Here is a 25642-nt window from a genome sequence, read left to right as displayed (position 1 = left end):
TAATTTCCCAGGCTCAGGTGTGTGTATGGAGAGAATCACAACTGACTATTCATTCTCTCTCTGCAGGGAGTTAGTCATTGCAACTTGCTATTGGAAAAGAAAACGGTTTCACATTAAAAACAAAACTATTATTTTTGTTCTCCTGTAAATGGACACTCTGTACTTTGCTACGCTACCTACAGAAGAGGCCACAATAAATATCTTAAAATCCCTTTCGCTATTTACTAGGGCACGGTCAGCAGAACATGGAGCTGCTCACAACATCAGATGTTTATGCAGTACTAACTCACAGTAAATATCTTATAAATCAAGAGCAAAATAGCTTTCATTCTGTCAAAAAGAGCTCAAGTGGGAACAAGAACATGAAATCTGACCTTTACATCGAAAAAAGCTCTTTTGGTTGCCACCAAAAAAAAAACAAAAAAACAAAAAAAAACAAAACACCGGTTCTGTTACAAAAGCTTCCAGCAACTTTAAATTTCTAAATCTATTTGATGAATACTCCTATGTATTTTGCCCTGGCACCCAACAAGAGCCTTTTGGAGGGGTAAAGGAAAAAAAAAAAAAGAACTGAAAGACCAGAATGCACCAGTAACCCACTGCTACCAGATATATTGATTTGGAAAATAACATTAGCCATCTTGATTTTGGATTCAGAGACAACCTTTGCATCAGCTTAGTTGTTCATGGATTCAAGAACCCAATTAAAAAAAAAAAAGTTATCAATACTGGAACCCATCTCATTACCTTTCACTAGCAGTCATGCATCAGCTGTGAATTTCACATAGTGATTATCAAAAAAAACCCCACAACTACTATTATCTTACATCTTTCATTATCATATAACTGAAAACTACTTTAAAATAGCTACACTAACAAAAATACTGAATAATGACTAATATTGGAGTATTTCTAAATATTATCTTACCTTTGTCAACAAGGTAAATGTAAACATCCATTCCTCTACATTTCTAGGATTATTTAACATCTATCACAGTTTTCTCTAGATACTAGTGAGTCTCATACAAGAAAAATAAGTAAAAATGAGCCAACAACGTCAAAATGTAGCTTATAAATCGCTGCTCAAAGCTCTTCAGTGGAAGGCAGCTCCACTGAAGACTTGAAGTGATGCACAGACTGCTGAAACACAGAAAACGTCATCGTGAAACAGTGCACTCACCTATACTGAGATCAACTTCCTATTTCTTCACATATTGCTGGGCAGGACGTGTCAACAAAGGTGAACTAAAGCTTCTCTATTAAAAGCTATAAAACTTTACTACGCCCAACTAAAACACAGTGGTAGAAAGCACAAGTATATTTCATTTTCAGGCTGGAAAAGAACCAGAAATTGAAATTTACCTCCACAGACACCATCTAAAAGGTTGTAGCATGGTGGTTTTTTTTTATTTATTTTTTTTATTTTTATTTTTTTTCCCGCTTGGCAATGTTCTTTGCTAAGTTTGAATAGTCAAGTAGACAGTAATCAGGAAATATCGTAGCTAACGACTTTTGTACACTCAAGACCTTTAGCTCTCTTACTTGATAAAATGAAGGAATGAAGGCAGTTCAAACCATGAAATCAGAACTTTCCAGAAAGCAAAGTGTTTTTTTTTTTTTTTTTTTCTGCTAGACTCTGGACATAGTCTTAACCCCAAAGAAAGTTCTGAAGAGCGATCAGAGAATCAGATTCCAACCACCACCTCTGCCACAAAATTGCTACTTGGCTTTTCTAAGTGCCTCCAACCCATACTTATTCAAAGGATGTTCAAATAGATATTCTTGGGTCTTCACGAGCAGAACTATTCTGTACCCTTCTAGTTCCCTTGAGGCTGGAAGTGATATCTGTACTTTCAATGCTTAAAGCACCATAAAATTATATATCTTAAAGGAGGGAGACTAGGAAGGGGCTACAATCTCCATGCTTCTCAAAGGGAATATCCAGAATCTCTGGATGTTGGACATTCATGCTTTTGATTCTGATGTATGTATATTGAACAAGAGTATCACCACCTTGACTCAGAGAAGTGTTAAATTACTCAGAGAAGTGGTAAGTAACTTATCTTCCTGAAACACTAGAGGGTTAATGAGTTCTTTGAAGAAATTAATAGCTCACCATTTAGGCCAATGTACAAATGTCATACTAAGAAGAAAAAGAGTAAGACAATAGTTTACTTTGCTTCCTATTCGGTATATCATACTAAATAATGAGTGTACAACTCTGTGGAAACCTCCTAGTAGTGTTAAAATTAAAATGTGCATCATATTTCTTACTTAATAGTGAGGAATGTTCATCATTAGAAATATTAATGCCTATTGTGTATGCAGAACTACCAATATCTTCACAGCAGGGCAGGATATTTGTTTAAAGGAGATATTTAGACATTTTCAGCAAACAGATCTTACCTGGATGACCTGTGATTTAAATGAGGAGATCAGGCCAGTAATCTTATGCTTTCTTGTACTCTTCAATCCTTTTATCGCTCTTTTTAGGTACCTCAAGGGAGGCTGTAGCGAGGTGGGGGTTGGTCTGTTCTCCCACGTGCCTGGTGACAGGACGAGGGGGAATGGGTTTAAGTTGAGCCAGGGGAGTTTTAGGTTAGATGTTAGGAAGAACTTCTTCACTGAAAGGGTTGTGAGGCACTGGAACAGGCTGCCCAGGGAAGTGGTGGAGTCACCATCCCTGGAAGTCTTCAAAAGACGTTTAGATGTAGAGCTTAGGGATATGGTTTAGTGGAGGGCTGTTAGCGTTAGGTTGGAGGTTGGACTCGATGACCTTGAGGTCTCTTCCAACCTAGAAAATTCTGTGATTCTGTGATTTAGCATAATTTAAAAATAGTTGTAATGCATACACACAGATTGGATTAATTAGGGGAACATAACCTGTCTTGTTATTTCCTAAATCTTAAGTGCTCAAACCTGGTATGTGTATTTGTACACAAACACCTGTGCACATGTATTATTTGTGTGTATAGGTATATGTTTATGTGTATATATTTGCACCTAGTCATATATACGAATGCATAAGCATGTAGCCATATACAAAATGACCTATCAGCTGCATTGTCAGACAAGGCTATGCAGTTTTCCCCAGACATTAATTATCAGAAACAACTGGTGAAGAGCAGAATATATTTTTTTAGATTATCAGTAAAACACTAGACAGGATGACAATCAATACAATTTTAAGAAGTTCCATTACAACTTGAGGGCAATGAGCCTAGTGCTAAATAAGCTTAACATGCCCTGTAAACTATTTCTAAACTTGAAATTGGTGAGATAGCTAGTATGGTGAGTGGTCATCATGATATGCAGAGAGTAAGAGCAATAGTCCTCCTCTTATTGTTTCTGTATTTTCCTATTTCCATATTTACAAATGCCACACTGGGTCAGGTTAGCTGGCAGGATACACCATCTCCCGCTGAGAACACAAGAGTTTCCTAAGCAGCACTTTGAAAGGGGTCAACAACAGTCAAATACAAAAATGGGAGAACTGAGGGATCCTCCACTTCTCTTACTGATCACAAAATTCAAAGCTGTAAGATGGGAACTCTTGCATCACAACAAACTTTCAACAGCCATATATATCCTACAGCTCACAGCTCTGCTTAAACTGTTAGATCTTTAAAACAGGAAGGATGTTTTAGTTTTATATTTACGTGCACCTTAAATGCATGTGCACCTTATTATTCTTCTTGACTAATAGATTATATTTATGTGACCAGTGATTTTTTTCTTTTTTTTTTTTTTTTAACCTAAAGAGGGATTTTTTTCTCCTCAAGCTTTTCAATTCAGGTTCAGCAGTTTGAATGCTACCATAAAAATTCTTGTTCAATGTAAAATACTAACTTCTGTATCTCTGAAGAAAGCAGTCATTATGCTTTTCACTTTACATATAGCATTAATTAGATGGCAACTCATGCATAGACAACACATCAGAGAAATTAAAGGTTATAGCTGTATTCTGTATGTATAACTGCATGAGCAGTTTGCCCTCTGGTGACTAACTCTGTGAGGACATACAAGGTTTATACCAGATATATGAAGACCAGTATGAATAAAGAATGAATGGAACATTTGCAAGCCCTAGAACAAACAGCTTTAAAAGGGTTAAAAAAAAATGGTATGCATTAATTGCAACAGTGCAATGTGATTGCATTCAAATACAGAAAAGTACTGAACTAAAGATAAAATGTCAAGAAGAACAGAGCAGCAGCCATAGAACATCTATAGAAGGTACAGAAGAGAACTGAAATTCCGGAATTTTGCCTAAGACTTCTAAGGGTTAGAACAAAATAATGAAGCAAATGGTTCCACACAGCCTCCACACCTTGAGAGTATAAAAGGCAAGTCAAAAATCAGCTTATAGCGACGGCTCAATAGCTAAAACTCCTTTCTCTCCACGTTGTGCACAGGTCATCTCACCTGGAGTACTTGGACATGCGTCCTAGGGCTTGTATGTGGCTATGAAAGCATAAATAGACAAAATCAATTTAATTGCAGATTTTGTGAAAACAAATTGCCTTCCTCTATAAGATCTGACACTGAGTTATGTTACACTAATTTCCTGCATTATCACTAACACTCAGAGTTGGGGATGGCACATGGATCTGCCTTTTGTAGAGATAAAGGATAAAGCTTCTATTACCAGTTTGTGCAATTTAATCAGCCGGAGGGGCTTGGCTATCTTTGAAGGCATCCATTTTGCAATTTAAGCTAATATATGCTAATGGTATGCTTACTTCAAGCTGATTTGGAAGAGGAAAATACAGATATTGTTCCTCAAAATGAATTTTTGCTTCCCAAGATGAAGCTCTAGATTTATCTCAACTCCTTAGTTGACCACTGCTACTGTACTGAATATCACATCTATTTGATCTTCACAAACATTCCAGTGAAGCAGTGAAATATTGTCACCTTTCACTAACTAATGAGGAACAGAGGCACAGAAGTGGAAGACAAAAAAGAGACTTGTCTATCAGAAAGCAACGCTTATTTACTGTGGAAAATGAAATCAGGTCTCAAGTTCCTATCTAGCTGTCTAGCTGCTAGATCGTGTTCTTTTCATATAAAATAGATAGACAATTGAAAAGTCAGTTACATATTATTCTGTTATCCAGATCACATTTGTTCTGTACATCTGCTTACCTAACAGCTTAAATCACCTTAGCAAACAGCTGTACTTCCTTTGCACCTAGCTGCTGAGCTAGAAGGTTTTTACGAGGGATGTTTTTCTTGGTCTTGCCTTGCTTGTGTATGCAACAGCTGTTAAAATGTTGTCTTAGTCCATCACCATGACTGCTCACCTAAATTATTTTCCAGCGTCCTTAGCTGAAGGTTGTTGGTGGAGAGTAGCTTCTTCCCTTCCAAGGTGCACAAGTGCATAGGATGTGCAAGTTCAAGTGAAGAGAGAGCAACAAAAATGTTTGGGTGGAAAGTACGAAAGAGTATTAAAAAATAAAGTTAACTTCTAAAATCTTTGTTGTGTCTTGCTTGAGTTCATCAGGAGCTTTGTATAAAGAACAGCAGAGTGCTGGATAACTTCTGCAACAGTCCCAAAGATTAGGATTGATGGTCATAGCTGTACCCGTTCCCAGCTACCTCAGAATGGCAGAACAGCGAGCCTTTCCTCATGGTCACCTCACTAAATAAGTGTACAAGGGTTATGTATAAGTGTTGTTTCTAGATTCCTTCACTTGTATAATACGTTTTGAAACTAGCTCTTTTGCCACCTGGCTCTCTTACTGCCCTATCGCAGCCTGTTGGGTAGCAGTACAAGGGGAAACAGAAAGGTTCGCTGGTAGTTCTCTACAATTTGCTCGTGGCATTAGTGATTAGAATCCTAGAAAGCAAGCAAGAAACTTGACAGCTGTCCTTGTGCATTTCTAAATACTCTGCGAGCTGTACTGCGTAACATGTCTCCAGTGACAAACTAAATTTTATTTGTGAGATGAAACATGAATCTGGATTACACTTCTCAAAGGAATGAGTTGAACGCTTCTCAAATGTGCTCACTGATACTGACCTTTCTTCTCAGAGAGAAAGAGTTAAACAGATTTCCTTATTCCCCAGAGGCTGCTGGTCCCACGCAGAGGTGCCATGTTTTATTTAAAACATGCTCTCTCTCAGTAACCACTTGTTCTAATTGGCAAGGCAAGGCTGGGTCCCCAAAGCACATAGCTCGTTACACTCAGTTTGGATTACAAAAACACGATGAAACAAACTGCATCGAAATGTACAAATTAACAACTCAGGAGTGCACGACACGGACATGGAATTAGATTGTAATATGGAACAAACTCCACAGGGAGGCTAAGGAACAAATCACTAGTGTCTCTATAAACTACAGAAGGTTTCCAAACGAGCAAATACACAAAGCAGAGCACAGACTTTTCTATAACTCAAGCAAATTGCTAAATGTGGAAAAAAAAGAGAAACATTTCTTCTCGTATCTTATGCATGCATTTATAGGAGAATGGTGTTACACGGAAATTTAATAAATGAAACCTGTGGGTTGCACATTCTGAATAGGTAACTCTGCTTTCATGCTGGCAATGTGCAAACATCATAGCAATTAAGTCATATCTCAACTTTTTTTTTTATTTTTTAAATATGATCAGGGAACCTATACACCAGAGACTAAATTACAGCTGGTGTTTCAACAAGCCATTTGGAAAGGTTATGACTCGGAAGGTGAACAATATATCAAAGAAACAGAAAGAAAACAGGACTAACACAAGGAGGAAAATTTACTAGATAACAGAACTATGAAGCCAACTACAAATAATGGAAGCCTAAGACAAAAAGAGATTGAACTCTCATTTGCTTGTAGCTCAACAACCTGTATAATGGGTATGGCAATCCCCTGAGACAAGAAAAAGAAAAGACATGAAAAAATATCAGTAATATCTAGTTAAGCTAGAAGAAAAATATAAATTAAAGATATTTGGTAGTCTTTTCAGTGAGCCAGTACTGAGATGTCGTCATATTGTTTTTGTCAGATGCTGAGTGTAATTTATGTTTTTTTTTTTTTTTAAACAAATGAGCTCCAGATTACTAGGCTGTGAATTTAACAAGATGCAGTGTGATGGAACAGCCACTAATGGCCTACAGGGTAGTCTACTGATAGGACTGTCTGTAAAAAAAAAGTTCTTAATTAAAAGGCATTCAGTTTTCCCAGACTGTGTTGGTGAAAACACATTTTCAAACATTACTGGAAAAAAAAAAAAAGCGAACTTGAAGTTAGAAACATAAGAAGGAACAAAGGAAACAAAATCTCAGTGCCAGCTGTGAAAGAAATCCTTTCTTCCACTAACTCTTCTGCCCACACAGAAACAGAAATGATTCACGGGTCTGTCCTCCATCAGCGCATTAACCCTCCTCACTACTATATATGGGGGAAGATGAAAGAGGAGGAAAAAGGAGAAAAACAATTGAAGAAATCAAACCAGCAGCCGAGCCATCGACCCTACTGATAACCTCTATTGCACCGCCATGCACATAACACCATTGCACAGACAGGTGGTAAGCAGATAAAGACTCTTTCATAGGGCATCTTTAATGCCCCTCTATAGAATGCCCAGCAAAATCAGACCAAAACAACACAGGAGCCCTGTATTCTGTGCTACTTCAATGCCATGATGGTATAGACAGAAAAAAAAGGCCCCTCCTGTCCATTTATAGGCCATATGTATAAAAATAATACACAGATTTAGTAACTTAAAATGCAATCTCTACTTAACTCTTAGAAGCACAGCAGGTCTAGATGGTTTCAGGTACCCTTTTCTCCCACATTTCCAGTTTATACATAGCAAACTACGAACAAGTAGCATAAATACGCTGGATGATTTGGCTGGTGGGACTATTTCTGACAGAACTACAACTATTAGTCCTAAGTTTAGGTAGTACAACTATACTTGACCTAACTCATTTTTTCCCATTAATTTATATTTCTCCACTGAAACTTTAAGGCAGGTTAGGGGAAAGGGAGTAAATTAAAAACATAAAACTCCTTTCCCATTCCTTTCTCAAAATATCGCCCTAACAACCCACAACAGAGCTATTACTCAGATCTTCACACTTTTTAAAGCTTCAGAATAATGCAAGCTAACAGAGTAAAAAGAATTGTTAAGGTCAGCAGTGCAAATCAAGCTTATTTATAAGTGAAAACCACATGAAGTCATTTGTCTAATTCTTTCATTCCATTTCATTACTGCTATCTTTCTCAAGCTTAGAATACATCTGACTTTTTAAGTCTATGTTAAGACCTCCTTTCCCTACCAGTCTTCTCCTTTTAAAAATTCTTTGGGCACAGAGTAAGAGAAATTAAATGCATGTCAAATTCTCTGTTTATATCTGGAATGCTACAGTACATTATTAGCAGGTGCTCTAAGAATTAGCAGTATCTTTATTGCCACTGTAAACAGCTCAACAATTTTTCAAAGAATTGTTTAGCTTCAAGCCTGGGTGTGCACTAAAAGTGGAAAATGAAACTCTACTAGTCTCAAGTGCTAGCCAGTGAGTGCTGCTTTTTGCAGCAAGCAGTCCATGTACTTCAAAATACAAAGCCAGACACGATACAGCAACAATTCTAGCCTAATGAAGCAACAAATTGAGGCACTAGCTTCCATTAGGAACCAACAAAGGTAACAACATACTGCAGCCTTCCTGAAAAAGATGCATTTTGTGTGCACATAAAGAAAACTAGTACGCAGTGCTTTTTAAAACCAAACCAAAACAAAAATCCACACAACACTTTTGAAAGTGCTCTGTCTTTTCCAGTAATAAAGTACGAAAAACCAGGGACTCACATCAGATATTAGAAGGATATGGAAAATGTAAGTACGACTGAGTCATTGTTCAACGAAAATTTTATGAAGAGCTGAGTTATGCATTATTATTCATCATACAACAGGATACAGTAAGAATTACAAAATATTAACTAGCAAAATGCAAGATGCAACTTTTGAAAATGTTTTCAGTAGCCTGAAAGTCTGACTGGCAGTCAAGTTAGCAGCTGATTAACAGCAAAATCTCTTTAGACAGGAATGTTGGTTTTTGCCAGATCATCCTTAAAGTAGGTGTTATCACAACCATGCAAGGCAGCAATCTAAATAGTTCCCAGGATTTACAAAGACAGCAAAAAGAGGAAACTGCGTTACTCAGCGACTCTGAGTCACACAAAAAACACAGTTCTGTATGCTCTGAAAATTGTGTATGACTTGGGCAAGACAAAATAAAGGTCTGCTCAACAAAACAGAAGGTTTAAGACACACAAAAACATGCAATAACTCCAGTCAGACATCTGAGTGAGTTTGGGAAATAGAAAGAATAGCAAATAATCCAATACTTCTAGAATTCAGTTGATATATAGAAGATATAAATGTCCATTTTTATTCTTTTTTCGCCTTATCAGATCTCTGAAGCTCCAGGGAAAATATACTGTTGAATTTACAAAACTTTATCATCTGGCACAAAGCCAAGCACACGTACTGAAAATGCCTATGTGATTACCAGCAATACTGACTTCCCACTTGATGGATGGAGATGAAAATTCTTTAATTTTTTTTTATACTTCACAAGTGCTTCACAGAATATCAACATTGGATAGCTGGATTAAGAAAGGATATGGACATCCACCTCTAGAAAGTTTCAATTACATTATCACACAAATGCTACGAAATTGATTCACAAACCCGTGAATACCCTAATTATTATTTCATCTTCTTCCAGCTTTCCAAGCACATCTTCACACCAAACCTTCCAGTGCTGCACTTACCTTTAGCTTCACACATAATTGAACAACCTGAAATCCACTTCCTGCATTCCTCCGGCCAAGGCTGACTGCACCATCACAAAAATTAAACTTTCCAGATTCCCAACCAAATGGACTAAAGGCAGAGTGTGGGTTTTTTGAGCTATTTAAGTGGAAAGTGTAGTTTTACAGTTTTCTGTATTTAAATATTTATTCTTACTCTGTAGTAGTTTGTTCAGTGACTGGTCCCACTGGCTCCAATTAAAATTGAGTTCTTGAGGTACCAGGTGTTGTTTTTGTGAATGTTTGTAGAATTCCTACTTGAAAGAGTCTACTTTAAAAAAGTGGCGTTTCAAAAGCACTCAATGTCCCTACCTGAAGTTGATATTAAAACTTCCCTAAACCTAGTGGGAGCAAAAGTAGATTAATAGAGAGTGCTTTTGGAATATTTCACTCATCAACATCATTCAGATTTAGCAGTTTACTGTATTGAAAGAGAGGCTGAGGTATTAGCAAAAGATGTGGTGTCACTAAGGGAGATGCTCTAGCCATAATTTGCATTTTTTCCACTTACCAGCCTGTATTCTGATTAAAGAAATCCTACACCTTATTGCATTCGTATCCAGAATGTTCAAGACATCTAAAGCAACTATGCCTTAACTATCTCAAGAGCAAATTTCTGTGAAGCAATTTAATATGCAGGATTACACTTGTGCAGTATCTGGAGACTTCAAGGCATCAATAGCATATGGTCCTCACTGAATTGGAGACAGAACGTTGTAAAGTACTTTGCAGAAGTACAATTAACTTTGGATGATTTCAGAGGCTTTTGAATGTTTCAGGGTCTGCTACTTCTACTAGGTTTATGCAAAACAAGTCAGGTATTCCTTCTTGGAACAGGCAGATGGGGTGGAAGGAGGCACAGAGGGCTGAAAAGGACAGCTAACTTCAAACTCCTCTCCACTATTTATCAACCTTTATGCACAAGCCAAAGCGGCATATGAGGAACAGCAGATTTGTCCTTGCGTGGAAGAGCACAGTGAACCTTATAGATCTAGGTCAACACACTGGGCTCCTCCAAGCAAAGGGTTGCATGTATCTGAAGTACCCAGCTCATCCTTGCCACAGAGAACTGAACAACCCAATCTCTAAAATAACCCATGAAAAATATTTTCCTGTTTCATGTAAAAAAACTTACAAAGATAGCCAAAACCATGAGCTCCAGTCTCCCTATTACTTTTAGTGAATTTATCTTGAATAAATCTTAAATAACTAAGAAATCACTGGTATTTGGCCAGACAAGAAGGCAAACGGACAGCCCATGACCATTTCCCTTTTCTCGGTTTCTGTGTTTATTAAACCCTCCTTCCTTCCATCACAGGCATCTATGATCACTTTTCCCCATGAATGGGGAGGAGAGGAAGGGTAAAAGCAAAGAATAGCTCACAATCATGTACGTACAAGCAGGTATATAGTTCAGAAAGTCCGAGAAACCTGTAAAGATAGTAAGGTTCTACATAACAGCTTATATTTCAACTTAACCCCAACAGTGTTTTATCTTTTGCTGAATTGTTGCCCTTCCCTTATAACTTATATAAAAATACAAGGTTTATGCAGATGCAAGGGGCTTTGCTGCTGTGTATGTGCAAAATTATTTTTTAAAAGGAAAAAAAAGGTCTGTATTCTAAACATCTGAAAAAGGAAAGAAAAAGTCATTTAATGAAGTTACTAACCTTTTTCGTTGTGTGGATTTCTTTTTTCTAAAATAAAAGAGAAAGGAAACGATGGTCAAGAGAAATAATAATTCCCAATTTCCCCCTGTATACAAATTTGCTTCAATACATTTGAATAAATAACCTGCCATACTAAAAGAAAAAAAGCTATTTTTTTTCCACATCATATCTTCGGAGTGTCTGGAATAGTTAAAAACATTTCAACAGCTTTCTTGCTGTCTGTGGTGGTTCAATTTACAGAAACAAGTATGTGACTGGAAATCCAGTAAAAATGTTATTGAAATATTTTTAGTATATCTGAGAAAAAGACTTGTGAGACTCAGTTCGGGTTGAGTTATTACCCAAACAGGACTGGAGTTCTCATTATTTCATTATTAGTTGATGAAGGAACCATAGTTAAAATCTAATACTAAAACTACTAAAAAAAACAACAACAACAAAAAAAAAATACTATGTTTTCTTTTTTTTCCAATTAGCAGTAGCTTTTTTAAGTTTCTCAAACTTTTGAGAATTACTATTTCAATAAAATAAACAAGCTATAACAATTGCATAGAAAACCTTGAAAATTTTAAGGGAGAAGCTACTTTTTTCCCCCTAAACCACACATTTTAGTTATTATCTTGTATTTTTACAGCAGAAAATTAACTTGATCAGAGGGAACAGCTTTTCAGGAGAACTACAGAACAGAAGCCAAGAAGGGATCATAAAATGTCTTCAAAAACAAACAAACAAAAAAAATGAAGCCCAAATGAAAGAGATGTTTTTACTTATTGCCTGGCCCACTGGTTATAAAGTTTTGGGTACTTTGGTAAACCCATAATATGAAGGATGGGCCATTTTGGTATCTCAGAATTAGAAAATCCACATTTCTAAAGTATGCAAGCAAAAGCTATTTTATAATGCTAATAAGAACACAACAGTACTGAGTCAAATCAAAGACCTAGTAGCATACTTCTTATCATGGTCTGTAGGGAAAGAGTATATGTAAGCGCTTACACTTTCTTCAGTATACCCTTGCAGTGATCCATGCATTTGGAAAATAGCCAGAGGAATATGCACATCATTTTGCTGAACAGTCTTGGACAATCTTTATTTTCCTTGTGTTTGTTTAATTAAGTGATGCTGAACCCGAGATCTGAAATCTACAAGTCAAAATATTTTTCTTTGTGTGCAAACCTCAGTAAACACATTTGATTTTTTGGGGGGTAGTGGGGTGTACACTTTGCCTTAAATTTCAAAGATTCTATCACTTTTGCACTGGAAACCAGTGACCTTAAAAATAAAAATAAAAGGTGCAAGCCAAATGTTATGGCCAACTTCAGTTCTAAAAAGGAATATTTTATAGACAAGCCAACGACTGAAATTTTCTAAAACTTTTTTTTCCATCATTTTAATACTGTAGCTGTTCCCCAAGAGAAATTGAAATCATGAACTAGGAAAGGACTTCAATTACAATTAAAAATAAGGTTAGAACACCAAAAAATACCACAAAAATTTCAAAAAGGCAAAGCCAGAAGATGCTAACAGGAAAAGGTCAGTAGCAATTCCTAACATCTTACACAGTAGCGATGACCTTGCATAAGAAAATATGTAGCAATTATAAGTAGACTACTAATGAGCTACTGATGATTTAATTTCCACGGGCTGAAAATTAAAAACAAATGAAACTAGAGGTTTTCTATAGCAGTTTTTCTTTTTTTTTTTTTAATCCATACCATATTTCAGAGAATGTTACCAAATAAATCCTATAATATTCCAAATTCAGAGTTTTGCATTTGTGAAAGCTACATTATCCATACAAGTGCTGTGCTAACAGTGGAGCTCTTTAGTTCAAGGGCATTCCTGACTTCCATAAACTTCAAGAGCAAGGCTTCATTGGTGCATTTACACGAGAGATTCTTGACTAGCAAACAAATGAAGCACAAAGTGAGGAAAATCTGATTGCACGTACACACTGAAGGAAGGGAAACCCATGCAAAAACCCTGAAGGAGATGCCAACAATGTGGTTTCAATAATCTAACAAAAAAAAAAAAAAAAAAAACACAGAACCTTTTACTGCACTTACCAGCAAAGCATTTGGAACAGAGATTCATAGTCTTGCTGGACCTGGGGCAAAATAAAAAAAAAAAAAGTAGAGCTAAAAAATTCATTATAATTCTAATCAACACAGGGAAGCTTTTCAGGAATGAAGCAAGGGTACAGACAGGGGAAGAACTTAAATGGCTGGGAGTCAAAGACAACAATAGGCTCGAAGTAGCTGAACTAGGAACGGGGATGGGGAAGAGACTTCATCTGATAACTTCTTTACAGAGCTTTTAAAACACACCTTTCACTTATTTAACCTCATAGTGGAGAATAAGCTTCCTTTACCATTCAAGGTATTTTTGCAAACCCATCAATCAGATCGTTCTATTGCCATCTGATAATAATGATAGACAGGAAGAGCCAATACATTCCACTTGGATATTAAAGCTCCCTTTGGCAGCAGCTTTGCAGGCCTGACAAATCCTGAATGCAGCATAGCAATAGAGAGATTAAAGTATTGCACTTATAAGGACATAGACAGATGTGCTCTTGGAAGTATAGCTGGAATGGTTTAAGGAGTTATTACCTCAAGCTGTTCATTACTACCCGCAGCTGCATCCAGCAGTAATTTAAAATAACCTGGCTGACTTTGCACTGACATGGACTAGGACAGTTCACATGATCCATTAGCGTGGCTCGACTTTCAGGGCAGTAACCTTCAGCTGAGAGAAAAACAGCTGGAGAATGACAGCAATATCTTAAGCCTCCCAGATGTCTCCGAAGTGTCGGTGCAATTAGGCCACAAGCACTCACCCTCAGAGAAAGTTGGTAGGCCCACAGGCAAACAACAACAAAAGTTCAGGCTGCAGACCTCTCCAGGGCTACCAGGAAACTACTGAAAGCAATATACTATGGGAGCACGAGCTTCTCCCAGCTCACAAGAAGTTCTCTTCTAATATCACAACTTCTCTTTCAGGATGTCAGCCGGAGACTGTTCTCGAAATGCCTCTAAGCGCTGAAACGCCTTTAGGTACGAGCAACCCAGTTTCTGTGCACACTGCCTGATAGCTCGTTCAGTCAATGCTCCTGAATCAGCTCTGCTGTTCTATATCAGCATTAGCATCCTCCTGAGCAGGCCTGAAAGTACACGTTAATAGGCAAGATCGTACCACAATTGTCCGTGCCCAGAAGACCTTTTTCCCCTCCTTGAGGCAGCCTCTTAGCTGCAACATCTCATCTAGCCACATCAATTGCATCTTTATCCTTGGAAATATGCACGCTTGAAAACAATTGAGACTACCAAACCATTTGGTTTCTAAATCCAGACAAACATGGATGGAATTTGAGATGAGGCCTGCACCTTACCATTACAAATTATAAAAATCAAGACTCAAGACAAAAACTTTGAAAATATTTTTTTTCAAAGCAATTAGATCGCAAATAACAACACGTATTAGAATTATACATTTTTTTTTCCCAAAAAGTTTGCAAATGGATATTTTGAATGACTTTCCAGTTACAAACTAAATCCAGACTTGATCAATCATATCTTAGTATTAGTCACATCAAAACATTACAGATGCTTTTCAATTCATGCACATTTGAAAGCTGGTTTACATCAGGCTCAAGGATTCTAGAAGAACACAGTTCACTGCAGATATGAGACATAAGCGTTTGCCAGCTAGAGCAGGAGCCACAGACACATGAAAGCTACTTTTAAATGCAAACAGTATGTGCACAGGAGAAAAGTTAATTCCCAGGAAAAGAAAAGCAGAACAGCATTTGTAGCCATACAAATACATCATCATATCGGTATAGAAGATTCAATAACCTGTGCAGACTGTCAACATAGATATCTACCTTCAAAAGAACTGCAATTAAAAACAGCATGGTGAGTCAACACCTACAGCATTAGTGTGCTGCAGTTCAGTACTCACTGCTTATGGGTTAGACCTTCTGGAGCAGCTCAATATGCCAGGCAGGAGGTTCTCTGCAAAGCCATTAAACCCCAGGGGCAGCAAAGAAAAAGAAAGGTAGAGTTCAGATGGTTCATATTGATGACATCGGAATGGGCAACGACAAATGTTTTCACTGGTATCATCAACCATCTCAGCTGTTAAATATCAATCCGAATCCTCATACAATATTTACTTGTTGACACACCAACAATAAAAACACATGCGCACACACAACATACAGCCACATGAAAAAAGAAAAATGCTGCCATTTACTCATAACACAAAAACGTTTTATTTCAGAAAGGACAGTGCTACCGGACAAGCAACTACACAAGCTAAATATCTTCAGTTCACTGTTATTCTTTCAAGTTTCACTTTCTGATCCTTTTATACACATTTTTAAGGCATCACAGTTTGTCTGAGGCTGCAGCATTGGATGAGAATCTAGATTTAGACACTTAGGTCACTGCAGAGGCACTGACATTAAACCAATACTAAGATAATGCTTTTTTTTTTTTTTAATAAAAAAACAAGTACTAAAGACAGTAGCAGTGCTGATTAACCATCACCCCTTTTGGAAAGTACAATATTTAATTAGAGCAAAAGTTTTTACAAAGAAAATATATCAAGCAGTTTACGTATGTCCACATTAGTAGGTATCATCTGAAAGACATGCCCATGTCTGTCAAGTAAAAGGTATGTTTGACAGCTCTTTGGTACACTGCAAATTCCTCCCCTCATCACTAGGATTTCCTCTTTCCTCTCACCACCCCTTTAAGACTGAGCACACCCATATATGCTGTTTTTCCTCATATAAGTCGTGTTAGCCACATTGCTATTTTACATTACTTCCTAGTGACTCCAGCATTCACCAGAAGCATGTCACCGGCCAACAACACCAAAAACGTAAGTTCTCTTATGTTCCTGACAGTCTTTTCAAATATATGGCTGTAATATCTGTTCTTTCTCCAGGTAATTTTATTTGCAACGCTCAAAGCGCTAAGGCATCAAATGGTCAGGACACGTGGTCATGAGAAAGCCCTCTTTGTTTCCACTTCATGGTCAACTCTACTTAGAGAGAAGACTTCTAGGAAAAACAGTACACTGCAGATTTCTAGGAACATTCACAAAAATGAGTGTAAAGGTGAATAAGGCATAGGCAGCTCAAAGTCCAAGTCAACCCCGGCAAAGAGAATTGGATATTTTAGACTGCAGTTTTTTATGGCTAACCCCAACGCTTCCACACCTTTCTCTCCCAGTTTGGTTGGGGTATTCAACATGCTGATGAATCACTTACTAAATTGCTGGTTTTAACTGGACATACTAAAGTAGTTCCCAGATTTCCCTCATAAAAGTCAGCTTCATGCTCAACAGCACCTAATCCAGAGTTACTACACCATCCATTTTATCTGTACAATATCCCTACAAAGCCAGTTTTGCATTAGTAATTTACAATCTCCACTTGTACATAATTTAAGCTGATATTCAGAAAGACATCCATATTTATGGATAAATCAAGTCAAATAGAATGGTATTATCTCGAGGCAGAATATAAAGTTAAACCCTACTTGAAGGTACTTCCATCTGTCAAAAAGACACCATTTAACTAAAGGGTGATACAAAATTATTATGTAGATTTGGAAACCACAAGGTGAAGCATGCTCAGAAGGTCAAGTGGCAGAGCAAACCAGAGGCAGAGGATCTTCAAGCCAGCTGGAAAAATCCCAGAGGCTACCAAATAAATTGCATGCAACTATTCCACAGGACTTGGTCTACAGTAAGTTTAGTTATCAAAAGTGTTTCCACTTCCAAGAACAAACAAAAACTTCCTTGAAAACACAGCCTTGAAAGTACTAACAATGATGCAGGGATTTGGAAAAAGGAAGAAATGTACAGAAACAGGACATCCCAGAAACTACAGCATATTTGTGCTACAAGCATTAAATAAATGATATGTAAGGGTAAAAATAAAAAAGCTCATTTCAGGATATTCAAACCATCATCCCTTACTTGGATGGTTGTGCCTGCAAATTTCTATAGCAAATGAAGCTATTTGAACCTATGGATAGAAGAACACACACAGAGTCTTAACTCCAGTGAGATTAACATCTGCATCTCAGATTAAACATGCATAATGCGAAGTGAGAAGCACTGAATTCCAAAAATACCATTCTTTGACTCCTGCGTATTGATATACTGTAACTAATTAATAAAATTGAAAACTAAGACTCTTATTCAGCCACTCTGCTTCCTTGATTCCCTTTTCATATATTACAAGCATATGAAGGTATGGCCTTATCTACTTCACTAAAAGCACTCAAATTTATTTCCACTACAAATATATACCCTAATGTACTAATTATTCCTTTTATTTCTTGCCATTTGGCAGCATACCATTGCAAGATACCATCCAAATCAATGTGCCTTCTACTCTTCTGTCTTCACTGGAAGCCTGCTCTTCCTTTGCCCTCTCCCAATAAATAACTTTATCAATACGAAACCACAGCTAGAGAAAGAAGTTAGAATTCTTGCTGTAAATCTCCAAAGGTTGCTAGATGTATCGCAATTCATTCAAATAGCCAGAATCTAAAAGAGAATCTCTGTCTGAAGATTCAAGAATAAATTGCATGCAGAAACTTTGAGCACTGGAAGAGAGTTTAAAAGAATTATACAGAAACCCACTTCGTCTCAGCATCTTCAGACTTCCTAATGAAAACAATTTTCTGCCACGAAACTTGGATAGGCATACCTAATAAATACCGAAGGTTTTGTAAAAAAAATCTTACATTATCCAGCAGACTGTCAGGCACTTCCTAGCTTCCCCATTCCCATCTTTAAGAAGAAAGATGAAGAAGCTAACCAGAAACACTAAAAACTAATACAAGCTAAACTTCACACTAAAGTGCCAAAGAGCAATATGAAGTGTTCGATTTTGTCTATATTATGATAACTCCCACACATTTTAAGGCCATAGTGAAATAGCATTATTAATGCAAATGCTCACCAATGTCAAGTCTGGTACGGCTGCACACGAGTAAAAATAAGTAAAGATTCTAGCATAGGTGTTCTCAGGGCTTAAGAAATCCACAGAGCAATAGTAATTTCTGGAAATAATTTTTCTTCAGTTGTCTTTCAGGAATGGAATAATATGGAATTTGAAGAAAAAAGAAAGGTTTTGTATGGGATGTATGCATTAGATACTTATTTTTAAATGTATTTAACCCCACAGGTGCAAATTAAGAATGAGTTTGCATTTTTGGTTTTGTTTGTTATTGGGAACAAGAGTTTTTAGCGTATCTAGTAATGATTCTTTATGATTTAGAAGTTCTGTGACTTGGTAGTAGGAAAACATATCTGCTTCAGTGGCACTATAATTGCAGTGGTGATTAAACACATCATGTTAAATGCTTCTTGGGCCTCTTCCAGTACAGCAATTAGAGTGGGATCTCCGTGTCGCTGCAGCCAAATATATCCTAGCTCCTGAATGATACCCGTCCAGTACGTCATGGGCTGTATGTCTGAGAAACATTAACATGTAATGAGTCATGTTATTAATTAGTTAAAACCACACAGAAGGCTCCACCCTACATGTTCTGCACATACTGTTTCATGTATTTGGCAACTTCAGGACAGCTATAACATATGTTAAAGCAATGCATTTATACTACTGTAGTTAATGGTCTGTCACAATTTCCATTATAAAGCAATTTTCAAAGGTTTATAACTCTGCTGAAGAATTCACTCCGAGCTGAATCCTGGCACACAGTAAAAGCAAAACCATAGCCCACACATGTTTACTTTCATCCAACCAGACTTGGAGGATTATTCATCATTAAAAGAAAATTGATCCAATTCTGTATTTCCCTTACAGTTTTCATCATTTACTCTGAGCATATAACACTTCACCTTGCACAGAAAGGAGGTTAATTAGACTGTATTAATAAGACCCTCCATCATCCCTTTGGAAGTTCTGTATTAGCTGTACACTAGCTTCTCAAGAAAGCCATTTTACTGGTCTAAATCCACTGTCACCTCATAGATTTCACATGTGTTATATATTTGATATTTCAGCTCCACCTGACTTTGTAGTCTCACTAATGGGATACAGTCAAGGGGATTTTGGACAGTTTAAACAATTATTTACATTTTTAGACTGAGGTGGCTCAGTAATTCCGAAAGACTGATGGATGCCAAATTCTGTTCACACAGAAGAGCAGAAGTGGAGCGTGTCAAATGCAGGTGGACTTGCAGAAAACCTGGCAAACAGAAACATTCGCATACACTCAGACTCTTCAGTGAACTAAAATCTGAAATTAAATATCCCACAAATGTGGTCTATGTCTTCTACTTCATCAGCTGTTGTATACCCACATGCTTGGGGCATTTACCAATTACAGGAATTCTAATTCAATTGGAAACTGTTATCAGGAAGATTTTATTACTGTTACTACAGGTTTTCCTTGCTTGGAAAACACATTAATCTGCTGGTGCTTATTTCTGGACTCCTCATTTTGACAATGAACAGTTTAGTGTCCCTTACCATTGCAAGATTTTTGGAACATGGCATTAAGTGATGCTTCAGTTAGTCAGTCACTTGCCAGCAGGGACTGACTGCATCATCCTGACTTCAATTTGAGATGAAATGGAGAGTAAACTTCATGCCCAGCACAGCGTACGAGTGCAATGCCCTTTTGGCAACTTTCCACAGTCAAAAGATATGCCAATGCATCCCAATGAAGTAGCTGAACTTTGATTTATTATTTTTCCAATAGCTACACTAAAGCCTTCTTTTAAAACTCTTCAACTGAAGCACTTCTTATATTTTTAAATATACAGAGACATTGAAATGCTTTATTTATAATAAGGCCAGAGAACAGAATAAATACACAAGAGGGGAAGACAAGGAAAATACAGCAACAAAGTAGCTCCTTACCTTACAAGACATATCTTGGGCTCTGACACAAAAGCACTGATGGAGTTCAAATGTAAAGCCTTATCCAAACAATTCATACAATAAACCACAAAGAATCCAATGCATCTAAACCAGAGAAGAAGGGTTGTAACAACTTAAATAAGATTCATTTAGGTTTTTAGCTGAGTGTACAAAGTTGTTGCCCTCCAGTCAAAGGTAAATGCTCCATAAATACATGTCTAAACTTTCTTAAAAAAAGAAACTCCTCAGCACAATTCTATAGCAAGCATTCCCCTGCAAATCACCTGAATATTTTTCACAACAATGCGTAGCCTGTTGTTTTAAGGACAGTAAGAAGGTTGAAATACTAAGTATTAGTAGACTCTGAAAGGTCTTCAGTTGAAAAGTAGGAATAAAATTTGAAGGTTCTGATCCAGCCACCTTCCACCAGTTCTTGAAGACATTGCTGTTTACATGTGTTGCAGGTAATAAATAACTTTGCCCTATGACAACAAATCACTTTCAGATTTTACAATATTAAGTAGTAGCAAATTTAGCTTTTTCTTCAGATCAGGCAATCCAATGCTCCACTGATAAGTAGCACTCAAAAACCTAAACCACAAGGTAAGGAATAGATAATAAATATAAAATCTTTCTAAGAAAAAAGAAGTTGGGAGAGACATCAAGAAAGCATCTATTTTGCCCTCTAACTTCAAGGCATGGCTACCTTCATATCAAACTTCCCCAGGAATCCTATTCCAACATTTTAGGACCCAAATAACTGCATTTAGATTAGAAAAAAATACAAAACCTTTCCTTTCTTGTTGAATTTAAGCTCTTCGTTATTGCAAAAACTTTGAACAGCCTTGAAGATTCATGGCCCCCTACTCATGTAAGGACAAAACGATCAAAGTTATGGCAATTAAGAGATCTCCTTTTCTAACACCATGATCATTCTTGAGCTTTTCTTTATTTCTTCCCATTCATCCATACCTTGTCTAACTACAGTGGGCAAATTGGACCTGGACTATAACGGCAGCTTTAACAAAGCTGAGGATAAGAGAAAACTTAACATTGATGTCTCTAGCAGTATTCCTGATTTCTAAATCAAGACTATACCTGTGCAATCAAGATTATAGCTGTCTATAATACTAGTTTCTGAAGAAGAGAAAAAAAGACAAGTGTATATATATATATATAAATATATATATGTTTTTTTTTTTTTTTTTTTTTTTTTTTTTAAAAAAAAGGACTAAACAACTGGAAAAAAAATATTCAACAACCTATAAAACTATCTCAGTCTCACCCCTCTGTTACTAGGCTGTACTACTATTTCTGCTCTGGCAACCAATTCCCACATCATCAGGACTTAGCATGAGAATTCTTCTGGAATCCAGAGCGGCCTGCAGCCAACTGTGGAACTAAAACAGGGAAAGATAACCGATGAAAAGAACTGCATGAGAAGAAACAAACCTGGATTTGCAAGAGGTTTTTTGGTTGTGTGTTTATTTTTAAAATCAAAATTATTTTTCTTACTAGAAAACTCTTGATTGGTATTATAATGCTAATTGGTATGATAATTGCCTAGAATGGGTAGAACTTGGGAATGACAAAAACGCCTTGCAAAGTATTTCAAAGACCTTGCCTGTTTGTATGACTGTAACATTTACAACAACTTATTTAAACCAGTTATAAATGCTGTTGCACAGGATTCAACTTTTTAAGCGTATTCTGTTGAGTACTGTGCCATGCATTCTCTCAAAAGCTAGCAGAATACCAAAATTATAATCTAAACTCCTTTGTCACAGAGAGATTGTTAACAGGTCAAACATTACACTGGCAAAAAGATGTTTAAAGTGTTGACCATCCCAAGTACAGAGGGAGAAACACAAGCGTGCTATCCACAAAAGATATGACAAGAAGAGTCAGAACCCCAAGAATTATTCTGAAGTTCATTTCTACAAGTTAGGAAACCATGTGAAGCTAGAGTTAGAAATAAAGCAGAAAGAACAGGAAAGAGTATCCCCTTGGATAACGCAAGAAAACATTCCTCATCCTGGACCGGTAGGAGCTGCGTCGCATTCATCACCAAAATCCACATTCTTCCATCCCAGTGAGCCTTGAACCCACTCATCCAGTCATGAAGCAACACGGTTCTTGCTTTGACCAGTGCTGCCTCTGTACCTGATTACAGGCACTCATTTTCTGTTCTCACCTGGGAAACACCATTGCAGCCATGTCTCATGATACCGTTCTAGGGAATAAGAGTACTTCCTTTCTTTCTGCAAGAATTTGCAGTGAATTGTATCAAGGATATGTCTATACTAGGAGCAAATTTCCAGGTAGTTATTTAAACAAAACATTCCTAAGAGCCATCTATTCTGCCCTGTTGGTACGTTTAAAGAAAAGTTAAAGAAAAGGAAAAAAAAAGTTATGGGAAAAGTCACTTTCAGAAGTGAAATAAAACACTGGTAACTCATCGTAACCATTGCAAAAACAAACAAACCCACAAGGTTTTTTCTAGCACACTTCCATCACCTGCATTTCACCTACCCAAAACTACCTTACCAGTAGCACAAACAGGTCCGAATGCTTCTCCCAGTCACCCAGAAATTTTGGTTAACTTTCTAATAGCTCCCAGATACAAATTTGTATCAGATTTTTCATCTCTGAGGAAGAGACTAGAAATTCCCTGCCTCAAAAACCATCCCAGAGTAGAGAAAGAGTTCTACCACTTGATTGTTATACTACAGCAAGTATAGTGTATATAGTATAAAGTAAATATTGTAATAATTTTATAATGCCATAAAATAAACATCTTTATAAATTTATAAAATAAAGTTATAATATACTTATATTAATTTAAACTTATTTTTTTAAGATAAAGTTTATACATATAAGCTAAACTAAAATAATGTAAACTAAACATAACTAAACACCTTATACTAAGTCTTGGCCCAGAACACCACTTTGCATATTTTAACCTAGGAGATCAAACTGTTCTTTTCTCATATGTAACTTTTGCCTTTTTAATATTTATTTATTTATTTATTTTGTTAACTGCAAAGCCGGAGTTCAGTGTGATTCAAATGAACATGGCATTTCTAAACAGCATAAAGCTGTTTATCAACATTACCCTCAAGATGTTTGTATTAAACATGCAACTTCTGAAGTTTTTGAAAAATCAAAATAAATCCGGTAAAATTCATTATAATGAAGAGTTCAAGGAACAAACTATTATAAACAAAGCTTTGACAACACAACTTTAAAAAGCAAACAAAAATAATAATAATAGAAGAAACAGTATAAACAAGAGTTAGGCTGATAGTGACAAACAAAGCTGTATACAAAGCCAGATATTAATCTGCTCCTAGAAAAAGCTGGGATTTTTTTCATGAATGTGCACCAAGGCACAATGACAAGTTTTTAAAATATATATACACACACTAAGCATCATTAGTTCAGTGAAAGTTGTCACCTACAGCTCAATCAATAGTTTATAAAAAAAGTAGCATCTTCTTTTAAGAGAAGTCTGCTCTGTAATGTTGCCTTCTCTGGTTCTTCTAGGACAGTGGATGCTGGTCATAAAAACTCCTGCAGCCTCTCAGACCCTTCACCTGTGTGAACGATATATGGATCTATAAAACATTCCCAAACCACCCCACTAAAGACAAATGCTAAAAATAAAAAAAATAAAAATCTGCACAGTTAAGTCAAGAAATACAAATGAAATGGAAGTGCCTGAAAGGAGTAGCAGCAGATGGAACACGGCAGCTATGTAAGTTTTGAATGCTTTACAGAAAAGAGCATGCACTACATCACTACATCATTAAGCTTGTTTTCTTCCTGCTAACCCTGTAAAGATTCACTGCCTCCCCTGTCACTTTTGATCCACACACAACATATTCCTCATGATAGCTAACAGCTACTTTTGTACAGGTTTTTTGTTAGTGGTTGGCTGTGCTTTTTTCCCCCCTCCTTTTCCTTTTTATTTTTATTTTTTAATAAAAAGCCATAATTAAAACATTAAGCACCGAAATATTTTTTCTATGTCTGAAAACCCCAACTGCCCCCTACATTTTCAATATGATTTCTGAGATCTGAGCTTGACCTGGGACACACTGGTCTACTCCATTCTCTTTCTGAGTAAAGGATGCTGGAAAGTTCACGACTCGATGATGCCAGAGAGGCCTGCGTCCCTCGAATCCTATGACTTGTGCCCAGGAGCAACAGCTGCCTCAGCTTCGCACTTTATCCAGATACGTTATTCCTTAACTTTTACTCTGAATAGAAAAATACTTCACATACATTTAACTGGGCTAACCAACTATGCAGTAAAAAAGTATAAGACCTCTGTAATGGTCATTCTGAGCCGACATCACTTCAGCTTCAGCGTCCTGAACTCGTGTGACCTGAAACAGGAAACCCCTTTAAAATAAGGTAATGTGTCATGGTGTCAAAGTCGTTCTTTTTTTTTTAAATCATTCTAAGTGCAAATACACGATCTCCAGCATGCAAATAGAAGATGTACTATTCAACTATTTCCAGGAAGAAAAAGTACATTAAATGCTCTGCCCCAATTCCAGAGAGAAAAAAATTACTTTCAAAATACGCATTTAAAACCTGCCAATTTCTGACCTGAGAGCAAATACTGAGTTATCTTCTCATTAGCTACAGCTAGCCCATAGGTCTAACTACTTGTCTTTCTGTCCTTGTAACAGTACAACATGGTTCAAATACAGGAGACCTAAGGATCAGTAAAGCTGCTTCAAAAGCCAGATGAAGAGCATCCTGTGCATTCTTTTACAATGCAGCATTCCGGTCTTAGGCATTGTATTTTATCACAAGTTAATGAAGGACATCACGCATCTGATTCACTGAACAAAACTGGCATATTAGCACATCTGTGCTTATGAATTTCTTCCATAGAGAAAACAAGCTCTTGGGGAAAAAAAAAAAAAAAACACCTAATAAAAGAGTAACTTTCTGTAACAGGAAAGCTGACAACACAGATGTCTCTATATTTTAACACTGTAAATAATGAAACAATTAAAATGAAAGGATACAATTAAACAAAAACATTTTGAGTCATAACACATGAATGTTAACAATAATCCAGATGCTTTTCCTTTCTTTTAAATAGGCAAAAAAATAGGCAAAAGTGGAAAGATTTTTTATGTCAACTAAAACTAACTAAAAAGAATTACACCATATTTCAATGAGCTTCAAACTGTTTTCCTCACAGCCTAGTAAGTCAAT

General features: G+C 36.7%; 1 protein-coding gene across 1 annotated transcript in view; it reads right to left on the bottom strand.

The window, feature by feature from the left end:
* ZFAND3 (zinc finger AN1-type containing 3) overlaps positions 1–25642 on the bottom strand; it is a 134266-nt gene that overhangs the window by 87781 nt on the left and 20843 nt on the right. The window contains exons 2-3 of the mRNA XM_032185198.1: positions 13554–13594; positions 11488–11514 (exon numbers count right to left, since the gene is read on the bottom strand). Coding sequence (XP_032041089.1) covers positions 11488–11514; positions 13554–13594 — 68 coding nt within the window. The remainder of the gene's footprint in view (positions 1–11487; positions 11515–13553; positions 13595–25642) is intronic.

This window comes from Aythya fuligula, chromosome 3, assembly GCF_009819795.1.
Source record: "Aythya fuligula isolate bAytFul2 chromosome 3, bAytFul2.pri, whole genome shotgun sequence".
Taxonomy (NCBI): Eukaryota; Metazoa; Chordata; class Aves; order Anseriformes; family Anatidae; genus Aythya; species Aythya fuligula.
Note: the sequence above shows the minus strand (reverse complement) of the source record. Positions and strands in the feature narration are given on the sequence as shown.